Source organism: Triticum aestivum, chromosome 4B, assembly GCF_018294505.1.
Source record: "Triticum aestivum cultivar Chinese Spring chromosome 4B, IWGSC CS RefSeq v2.1, whole genome shotgun sequence".
Classification (NCBI taxonomy): Eukaryota; Viridiplantae; Streptophyta; class Magnoliopsida; order Poales; family Poaceae; genus Triticum; species Triticum aestivum.
In genome coordinates this window covers 605802833-605814124 of record NC_057804.1, presented here as the reverse complement: position 1 = coordinate 605814124, position 11292 = coordinate 605802833, and the positions used below count along the sequence as shown (strand labels likewise).

Sequence of the window (11292 nt, the reverse complement as noted above, 5' to 3'; positions counted from 1 at the left end):
ATGTTCCCCAACACAATGATATGCTTGTTTAGAGCATGATTAAGAAAACTTGAGTTAGAGAGAAAATATCTACAATCAGCTACCAAATGAGATCATCATAGTTTCACAAATACTTCCTCCGTCCCAAAATAAGTATCTCAACTTTGTACTAGCTCTAGTACAAATTTATACTAAACTCAAGATACTTATTTTAAGACGGAGCCTTCAATAACCGCTAGAGGGCCAAAAGTCTACAGTTTCTTTAAAGTAGTTGACAACTGCACAGTGCAACGAACTGCACCGCACCATGACCATACTAGCCAGCACAAGATGACCCGGCATTACACAAAACATTCCTATCCTGCCGTCCTTTTCGTTTCTCTAATATTTATTAAGATAAGAACTATAATCAATATACTACGCAAAAAAAAACTATAACTAATATACAAAATGCTCTGGATTCCTTCTAGTGAGAACTATCAAGTTTTTGCACACCTCACTGACTTGACAAAACTTAATTGTATACTATATTTAACGCCGCTAATTGTTTCCGTAGGCTGTCATTGATCATCTCTCAGGCTGAGCTTACGGTTGTTGTACTGTCACACTCTTTCCTTGTTTTAAGCTGTTGTCGATAAGAGCTGTTGTAGATAAGGGTTTGATAAATTCTCTCGGATCAATGATTGTGTTCTTGTACATTTCATCCAAATATTTTTAATCGCATAAACTACGACACCATGTGTTCTACAGGTAAGATGGCAGGAGAGGGTACCCTTATTAGCTAAGCTTGCGAGCCGCGCCAATTATTTCGGAGGATCACGTTTGAAATTAAACTCATACTCCCTCCGTTCTAAAATAGATGACTCAACTTTGTACTAGCTTTAGTACAAAGTTGGGTCATCTATTTTGGAACGGAGGGAGTACAATACAATAGTTGACAGATCGAAAGGCGGAATTTTCCGTTCCTGAGGAAAATTGATGACTATATGGTCACGTTTCATGTTACAAGCTGTGGTACAGATGGAAAATATCCCTCTATATATTACTTAAGCTGCGTGATCTTCATAACTATGACAGTATTATCGTGGAGACCAGCACCAGGTCATGCTCGAGTATACTACAAATTATTACTACTACAAAAACTAGTGACAAGTTGGCAAGGTTCCCCCGCATATTCGGATCTTCACATATTCTTCTCCCGTTGAGAGGGTTTTAAATAAGCTAATTACTGTCCACATCTATATTATGAGCTGTGATTCGCCCAACTGATTGCAATTTGGCAAAGAGAAACGAAGAGAGTGGGAGGTTCTAAGTCAACAATTTAAATAGTACGGAGTACGGATTTCAATGCTGCCCTGTCTGCTTGCTGCTAAATCTGCATATGTTAGTAGTTTGTTAAAAAAAACACTCAGTAGTTTTTATTTTATATTTCAGATTACCAGTGTTCTAAACGCATGGTTGCTGCATGCTATTTTGTTCAGAACCTTATCTAAATTCTGAAGTTGGGATTCTCCTATGTTTCTGTGACTACCATGTCATGTACCTAATCCTTCAAGAATATTTCCTCATTTTTTCTGTCTTACAACCAATAAAAACAATAGCACCTATAGACTTCTGAGCAATGTCTTGCTAAATGAAATCAATGTACAATTGCTCGCTATAGCGTGAAGATAGCGTTGGCTTAGCGCGATATAGCTTCGCTATAGCTGATTTTAAGGGTTGCGCTATTATGTCAGAGCATGCTATTTTTTGCATTGGTTACAACCAAACAACTTCTAATACAAATACACCCCCCCCCCCCTCTTATTCCTACATTTCTAGAACAATGAGAACTAAACATTCCCTTTTTATGTAACAGATGACCAATGTTCTGAACATATAGCCGTTGCATATGTTATTTTGTTCTGAAACTGTCCGAAGTACACCCTCCGTCCTGAAATACTTGTCAGAGAAATGGATGTATTTTAGTTCTAGATACATCCAATTTTATCTATTTCTGCGACAAGTAATTCCGGACGGAGGGAGTATGAAATTAGATTTTAGCAACTTAGCAACAACAATTGAAATCATTATATTTGTATGCTTATGTCTGCAGGACCTAGCATTGCATATCAATTTATGGTCGAAATTCTGTTTTTTTGTTGTTGCTTTCCTGACTTAATGAAATCGGCGGAGTGCCTACTTTCTTCCTGCCATACCATGTAGTTATAGAGAGGTGAGAACAAATTAACCCCATCTCTGAAGAAAGGTCACCAAATCCATGCCGGTAGTGAGAACATAAGATACAACTCACCGTATAATCTTGACCTTTTCTCGCAAAGCTTGCTTGTGTCTATACAATATGTTTCTTTCAGGTATATTCCCAGCATAACCATGATCTGGCTTCACTATTTTTTTATTTCCACAATTCTATAGTACTGAAATTTGAAAGTCAAACTTGATAAACTTAAGTTTAGCATTCCTTAATCCTTCTAATAATAACAGAAATGTAGCCCGACATAGCTGTAGCTCTCAAGGCAAGACATTTGACTCCGCGTATATTTTTGTACGAACCATCCTGATAATGTACAATCCGTTGTTTTACAAGCGATGCCGTACATATGATATTATATACGTAGTTGCAACTAGCACAATATGTGCCTTCACCTTGCATTATTTATGCCTATATATACGTACTAGAAGCACCAAACATAGCACACAACAAGAGAGCAGCAGAAGAAGTTTAGTTGAGAGATCGCCGGCGGCCATGGCGACTGAACAGCTCAACGTGTTGAAAGCACTCGACGTCGCCAAGACGCAACTGTACCATTTCAAGGCGGTCGTGATCGCCGGCATGGGCTTCTTCACGGACGCCTACGACCTCTTCTGCATCGCCCTCGTCACCAAGCTGCTGGGGCGCATCTACTACACCGACCCTGCCCTCAACGAGCCCGGCCACCTCCCCGCCAACGTGTCGGCCGCCGTGAACGGCGTGGCCCTATGCGGCACACTTGCCGGCCAGCTCTTCTTCGGCTGGCTTGGCGACAAGCTCGGTCGCAAGAGCGTCTACGGCTTCACGCTCATCCTCATGGTCCTCTGCTCCATCGCGTCCGGGCTCTCGTTTGGACACGAGGCCAAGGGCGTAATGGGGACGCTATGTTTCTTCCGCTTCTGGCTTGGCTTCGGCGTCGGCGGCGACTATCCTCTGAGCGCCACCATCATGTCGGAATATGCTAACAAGAAGACCCGCGGCACCTTTATCGCCGCTGTGTTTGCCATGCAGGGGTTTGGCATCCTATTTGGTACTATCGTCACGATCGTCGTCTCGTCCGCATTCCGACATGCATTCCCTGCACCGCCATTCTACATTGACGCCGCGGCATCCATTGGCCCGGAGGCCGACTACGTGTGGCGCATCATCGTCATGTTCGGAACAATCCCGGCCGCCTTGACCTACTATTGGCGCATGAAGATGCCCGAAACTGCACGGTACACAGCACTCATCGCCGGCAACACGAAGCAAGCTACATCAGACATGTCCAAGGTGCTCAACAAGGAGATATCAGAGGAGGATGTTCAGGGTGAGCGGGCCACCGGCGATACCTGGGGCCTCTTCTCCCGACAGTTCTTGAAGCGCCACGGGGTGCACTTGCTAGCGACCACAAGCACTTGGTTCCTGCTTGATGTGGCCTTCTACAGCCAGAACCTGTTCCAGAAGGACATCTTCAGCAAGATCGGGTGGATCCCGCCGGCCAAGACTATGAATGCATTGGAGGAGTTGTACCGCATCGCCCGTGCCCAAGCGCTCATCGCGCTCTGCGGCACCGTGCCTGGCTACTGGTTCACCGTCGCCTTCATCGACATCATCGGAAGGTTCTGGATCCAGCTCATGGGATTCACCATGATGACCATTTTCATGCTAGCAATCGCCATACCGTACGATTACTTGGTGAAGCCAGGACACCACACTGGTTTCGTCGTGCTCTACGGGCTCACTTTCTTCTTCGCCAACTTTGGACCCAACAGCACAACCTTCATCGTGCCAGCCGAGATTTTCCCTGCGAGGCTCCGGTCCACATGTCATGGTATCTCTGCCGCTACCGGTAAGGCAGGCGCGATCATCGGCGCGTTCGGGTTCCTATATGCGTCGCAGGACCAGAAGAAGCCCGAGACCGGCTACTCACGGGGAATCGGCATGCGCAACGCACTCTTCGTGCTCGCAGGCACAAACTTCCTGGGCCTGCTCTTTTCCCTGCTGGTGCCGGAGTCCAAGGGCAAGTCGCTCGAGGAGCTTTCAAAGGAGAACGTTGGCGACGACGACGCCATTGCCCCGGGTGGTGTCTAGAGACATGCAGGCGTACATGCACACTCGTGCATGGTTGGTGTGTTTGATATGCATTTCTGTGTTCTGCCATTTATATTGTTTCTGCGGTTACTTTCTGAATTTGTTGTGTTGTAATGGTAACAATGTAATGCGTTGGCCGTATCAGTGACTCAATTCTCAAAAAAATGTCACCTGTATTCCCTCCCATTGTTTCCCATGTCATTTTTTTAAGATAAAAGGCCACAGCCCGACTTTATAAATAAAGCCATCAGGCAGAGTTAACACAGACCCAAAAGACCAGCACGAGAACAAGCAAAGTATCAGCCCAGACAACACGAGATAATAGTCTAAGTACATGGCTCCCAGGCCAGTACACGGCTCGCAGGCCGGAGATAGAGAGATAACGAAAGCAAGCCACCAGCGCCTAAGTGTCTGCTTGGACTGGGGAGATGGAGATAGCAGAATTGCGGATCTTGGCCAACATGGCGTCGAGGGCGTCCCTATCTTCCTCCTTAGTCAATAATCTCCACTGCTGCCGGAATATACAAGTCTTAAATAAGCAATCAGCAGGTTTAGCAGGGAAAACATGTTCGATGGTAAATTTATTCCTTGTCATCCAAAGGGACCAGCACATGGCTGCGAAGCCCACCCAAAACAATCTCCACTGGGCCCCAACCAAAGAATTGACCAAGATGCGCAGGTCAGAAAAGGAGGTCGGAGCCCAGGATACATGCAACCAAGATCTGATACAACACCAGAATAGATTAGCCAACACACAGTTAAAGAAAATATGTGACTTGTCTTCTCTCATACCACACAAAGCACACCTATCAGATCCCGGGCCATTTCGCTTGTGAATTTGGTCACCTGTCGGCAAACGCCCACGAGAGGCTTGCCAAAGGAAAACCTTGACCTTAGGAGGAATACGAGCCCTCCAGATCCAATTGAGTTTGGAGGTGGTGGACCCAGCAATGAGCTTACCATATAGAGATTTAACCGAGAAACGAGCAGAGGGGGAGTGGGGCCAGACAACCGTGGCTTCCTCCTCCAAGAGCGAAGGGAAGAGAGCAACAAGGCGCTGCCAGTCTTCCAACTCTGCGGGAGAGAGAGAGAGAACGACGCAGACGCATGTCCCAATTATTCGACGCGAGCTCAAAGATTGAGATCTCAGGGTCCGGGCAGTAGGAAAAAAGAACAGGAAAAGCAGTAGCCAGCGAAGAAGAACCACACCACCAATCAAGCCAGGACCTAGTGGACCTACCATTGTGAACAACGATTTGACGAGGCCTTGAAAAATTGGCCTTAGTTTAACAAGGTTTCTCCAGAATTGAGATTCCCCCGAGGCGCACGAGCAAACATAGGACTAGAAGAGGGAAAGTACTTCGCTTTGAGGATGTTGAACCAGAGGGGCTTGTCCTGGGGTATGGTCATGATCTTCCACCACCATTTGATGAGCAGACATTTGTTCATGACAAGAGTGTTAATAATGCCCAGCCCCCAAAGGCTTTTTGGCTTACAAATAAGGTCCCATTTGACCAAGCGATATTTGCGCTTGTTATCAGCCGCGTTCCAATAAAAGGCACCTCTATGTTTATCAAAGCCAGCATGGGTTCCTGTCGGTGTCAAAACCGGCGGATCTCGGGTAGGGGGTCCCGAACTGTGCGTCTAGGCGGATGGTAACAGGAGACAAGGGACACGATGTTTTTACACAGGTTCGGGCCCTCTCGATGGAGGTAAAACCCTACTCCTGCTTGATTAATATTGATGATATGGGTAGTACAAGAGTTGATCTACCACGAGATCAGAGAGGCTAAACCCTAGAAGCTAGCCTATAGTATGATTGTTGTTCGTCCTACGGACTAAATCTCTCCGTTTTATATAGACAAAGGAGAGGGCTAGGGTTACACAGAGTCGGTTACAATGGGAGGAGATCTTCATATCATATCGCCAAGCTTGCCTTCCACGCCAAGGAAAGTCCTATCCGGACACGGGACGAAGTCTTCAATCTTGTATCTTCATAGTCCGGGAGTCCGGCCAAAGGTCATAGTCCGGCCATCCGGACACCCCCTAATCTAGGACTCCCTCAGTAGCCCCCGAACCAGGCTTCAATGACGGTAAATCCGGCGCACGAGTTTGTCTTCGGCATTGCAAGACGGGTTCTTCTCCAAATTCCATGTTCCCATTGAATAGTGTCCGGCTTCTAGTGCGTGCTGCTCTCCTCAGCTTCTGTGCCCAATAATGACCATCTTCCACGTGTCAAACGAATGCAAAAAGCCAGGGTGTAAGGGCATATTTATCCCCAATATGTTTTGGTGATTGATGACAATGCTTGTGCGGACTAATCGTGTGCGTTTAGTTCTTTCAGAGATTCATCCATTGGCACGAGACGATTTTCTCCCCTCGGTGTTGTAATTCAAGACGGTGTAGCTCCTTCGTTTTGTTGTTGGTGGACTAGTTTCGTAGGAGTCACCGTACTATCAAGAGGGGATCCGCTTTGGTAAGACTTGGGTGGAATCAAACGTACACATCCTTATCACACCCGTCATCTTTCCTTCCGCATCTCTGGAGCTGCCGTTTTCCCCTTGCTATGCTTTGCTCTGCCCTAGCAGTAGTACCGCGACCACAGCAGTAGTACCGCCGAAGCTCCCCAGCGGTAGTACCGCTCCAAGCGGTAGTACCGCTCTCCGAGCGGTAGTACCGCTTGGGTTTTTCGGCCGTAGTACTGCTGTGCGTCTGGGCTACTTCCGCCTCGATTCTCGAACGAAATTTTTCGTGTCGGGTTTTGCGGCACTAAGGGAGGTAGTAGGAGCGGTAGTACCGCCCTAAGCGGTAGTACCGCTCTTCCCTAGCGGTAGTACCGCCCTGGGGTCAGGGCCCCGGGCAGCGCGGCAGTACCGCTGGGTCGAGCGGTAGTACCGCCCGGAGCGGTAGTACCGCCCTTCCCTAGCGGTAGTACCGCTCTGTGCGGGGCTGGTGAGTGGGATAACGGTTGGTTTGTTCCTCCCACTATAAAAGGGGGTCTTCTTCCCCAATGTTGACCTACCTCTTTCCCCAAAGCTCCATTGTTGCTCCAAGCTCCATTTTCGCCCGATCTCTCTCCCTAGCCAATCAAACTTGTTGATTTGCTCGGGATTGGTTGAGAAGGCCCAGATCTACACTTCCACCAAGAGAAATTTGATTCCCCCACTTATCCCTAGCGGATCTTGTTACTCTTGGGTGTTGAGCACCCTAGACGGTTGAGGTCACCTCGAAGCCATACTCCATTGTGGTGAAGCTTCATGGTGTTGTTGGGAGCCTCCAAGTGTTGTGGAGATAGCCCCAATCTTGTTTGTAAAGGTCCGGTTGCCGCCTTCAAGGGCTCCAATAGTGGAATCACGGCATCTCGCATTGTGTGAGGGCGTGAGGAGATTACGGTGGCCCTAGTGGCTTCTTGGGGAGCATTGTGCCTCCACACCGCTCTAACGGAGACGTACTTCCCCTTAAAAGGAAGGAACTTCGGTAACACATCCTCGTCCCCACCGGCTCCACTCTTGGTTATCTTGTCCCTTTACTTTTGCAAACTTACTTGAGTTATATCCATTGCTTGCTTGTGTGCTTATTGTCTTTGCATCATATAAGTTGTCCACGTAGTTGCACATCTAGACAACCTATTTCATTGCAAGTTTTAATTTGTTAAAGAAAAGTCTAAAAATTGTTAGTTGCCTATTCACCCCCCCTCTAGTCAACCATATCGATCCTTTCACAGGTTTTTTTACATTTACCCCCCCCCCCCGGCCACGTAAATGAGCCGCCCATAAAAGAGACGGGGATTTAGATCCAATTCACACCACCTTCCCTCCACGAGCATTCATCAGAGCGCTTTCAACAGAGATCCATTCCACCATGACCGGTCGAGGCAGCTCCTCCTCTCGCCTCTCCAGCCCTCGGCCCAGAGGTTGGGAGCGGTGTTCCGTCCCGCATAGCGAGCTAGTAGCGCTTCAATCCAAGGGGCTACTCCCCCTAGCATATATGGTCCCAGTTCGAGCCGGGATTGCCACCTATAGCGGCGGAGAGCAGGCGGAGAGCGTCCCCAATCCCTCCCAAGGAGAGAGGGTATGCCTAGTCCCTTATTTAATAAGAGGTCTCGGATTTCCAATTCATCCTTTTCTCCCAGGGCTACTGGAGTTTTACGGCCTCCAGCTACACAACCTCACGCCTGCCTCCGTACTGCATATTGCGGGCTTCGTGGCCCTCTGCGAGCTATTTTTGGGCATCGAGCCCCACTTCGCGCTGTGGAAGAGGTTGTTCTGCCTTGTGCCCCGCTCTCAAGAGGGGTCAATTTATCAAGTGGGCGGAGCCGAACTATGGCGCATCGCCGGGACCGGATATCTATCCGGAACCCCAAAGAAGGCGTCTGAGGACTGGCCTTCGGAATGGTTTTATGTGGACGACGTCCCCCTGCCGGACCCTGTACGGATCGGCCTCCCTGAGTTCAATAACGCTCCGTTGAAGAAACGCCTGAGCTGGGGCCCACGAAACCCTCAGAGGGAAACTGACAGGGACGTCCTTTACCTGATGAGCCGGATACGATTACTGGCTCATTCCGGACTGACCATGATCGAGGTCATGGCCACATGCATTATGCGGGGGGTGCAGCCGCTTCAGTATAGAGGCCACCCCATGTGGAATTTCAACGGGGAGGACGACGCCACCCGGTGCGGTCGCAAGGGGCCGGATTCGGTTGCCACTCTAACGAAGATCTTATCCGCTTTGTACAAGGGAGAAGAAGAGGAATTCCTCCGTGTCAACCCACGGGGCGGATTCTCTATGTATAGTCCTCCAAGCTGGGTAAGCGAACATTTTCACTTGCCTAGCTGTTTTCAAATTCCCACAATTGAGTACTGAGTCTAGCGATTTTAACGCAGGAGCTGCGCCAGACCGTGAAGGAGATAAACAGCCCTCCTCCACAACCTGAGGATCCGGAACGGTCCCTCGATCCGGACTCCCAAGAGGATCCAGACTTATGTGTGGAGCTAATTGATGGGGTGTTTCATCAATTGAGTAAGGACAATACCTTAGTGGCCATTACGGCCGACTATCCCGGACTACTTCCGGCCTCAAAGGTAACCAAGACCGAAGTCCCAGCACTTTCAAGAGGATACATCCATGCCTTATTTTGATTGCCATAAACCAATAGTGTTTCGTTTTGCAGGGGAAATCCTTGAGGCGGAGGGCCGAGCCCGCGGTGGGTAGCCAACAAGGGCCGTTGAAGCCAGGCGGGCTAAAGAGAAGTGCGGACCGGATCGAGATTCCGGCACAATGGTAGGGCATACAATTTTAACGCCTAGGGTTTATGCCCTCAAATCACACTAACGCTCATGCTCTCCTCAGGAAGAAGAGCGCCCGCCGGACTATGTCCACCGGCCAGGCTTCAAGGCCGGGTCCGGAAGCAAAGGTGAACACGGGGCGCGTACCGGACGTTCCTTCGACAGAGGACGCGGACGGGCTGTCTACCACAAATTCAGAGGTGGAGAGTGCCATGAACCACAAGCGTCGCCAAACTGTTCTTCACGACGCATGTTTTTCCCAAGAGGCGTTGGACGCCTTTAGTACGGGAGATGCGTACCTCCGTGCCGCTCAAAATGGTTTAGCCAGAGCCACAGAGCAGTATGTGAAAGACATACGGGTGAGTAAATCTGATGGTTATATATGTCAGTAGCCCCCGAGACTTGAAACAGTTAAGATAACTGATTTAAGGATCATATGATATGCAGGATCTTACAAAAAAGAATACGCAACTGTCCCAGGAGCTGGAAGAGTGCAAGGCCCAACTTGAGGCTGCACTGGCCACTTCAGAGAGTACCAAGGGGACTTCTGCAGGTAATATATGCTTCGAAAGATAATTCTGTTGTGACGTGCGGCATGTGTGCAATTCTGACAATAACAGTGCAGATGGAGCCGGATTGAATCCGTACAAGCAACAACTCCTGCGCCAGTTAAAGGCCGGCGAGAGCGTGCTAACGAGGGTGAGGCAAGAGAAGAACAAGCTTCAAGACGCCAACACCCAGCTGGGCGAGGAACTAAAGGATGTTCGTGCTCAGCTATCTGATTCCATAAAGGAGAATCGGCGGCTTCGACGCGGCATTTTTAGCAAGTGCTTGAACGAATCTTCGAAAAAGAGTTCGGCGAGGAAATCGATTGACAGAGCTATGTCTGCAGATATGCTGACAGGTCGGCCTGCGGAGGAAATGCCCGGTTCTGCGGGAGATCTTCTCCCCGAGCTATTGCAACTGCACGAACGAGTTCGGCAGGGGATGCAAGGCGTCGTCCAGGCTTTGTGGCCATCCCTCTCCCTGCCCGAAGGCCTTGAAGAGCTTGCAGAGAAGCTGAAGGGAGTGCGGCAGCGCTTCCGGTTATGGAAGATATCGGCCTGCCGTCAAGGCGCCAGGGAGGCCTGGGCCATGGTGAAGACGCGGTACACGAAGGTTGACCCAAACCACATGGCCGAGGTCGGTCCTTTGGGGCCCGACGGGAAGGAGATCCCTGTCAGTTTAGTGTATGGCCAGGTAGAGCTGGCTGCCAAGTATTCCCAACAGGACTATAAATTAGACAGCCTGTTGGATGGTATTGAAGAAGAATATACCCAGTCAAATTGACTATGTAATTTAAAATGACATGTAAAATGCCTTCTAGCCAGATTGTAGATCGTTTGTCATTGCGGACCTTTTCGCTTCAACCACTGGACCCGATAGTCCGGAGTGTGTCCGAATACCCTCTCGGTTATGTAAGAACTGGGGCATGCATGGAGACCAGACGTAGGGGTCATAAGTGCTTTAGCAGACAAGTGCCCAACTAGTTATGTTATATTACATGGTTAGTAAGAAACATCTTCCAGGGAGAATAGTTCCGTTAGGGGTTCCTTTCCCTGGGAGGCATGCCCTAAAGTGCATGTCCGAACTGCGTAGAAAAGCAGAAAAGCATCTTGGGGCAGATAAATAAACAAGTGAAAAGTCATCTTTTAATTCACCGAC

At 48.9% G+C, this 11292-nt stretch overlaps 1 protein-coding gene across 1 annotated transcript; it reads left to right on the top strand.

Moving 5' to 3' along the window:
• The first annotated feature begins 2678 nt into the window (after positions 1 to 2678).
• On the top strand, positions 2679 to 4455 carry LOC123089376 (inorganic phosphate transporter 1-2). Its single transcript, XM_044511074.1, has one exon. The coding sequence runs from the start codon at positions 2726 to 2728 to the stop codon at positions 4301 to 4303; it is 1578 nt and encodes a 525-aa protein (XP_044367009.1). The 5' UTR covers positions 2679 to 2725; the 3' UTR covers positions 4304 to 4455.
• Positions 4456 to 11292: the final 6837 nt, after the last annotated feature.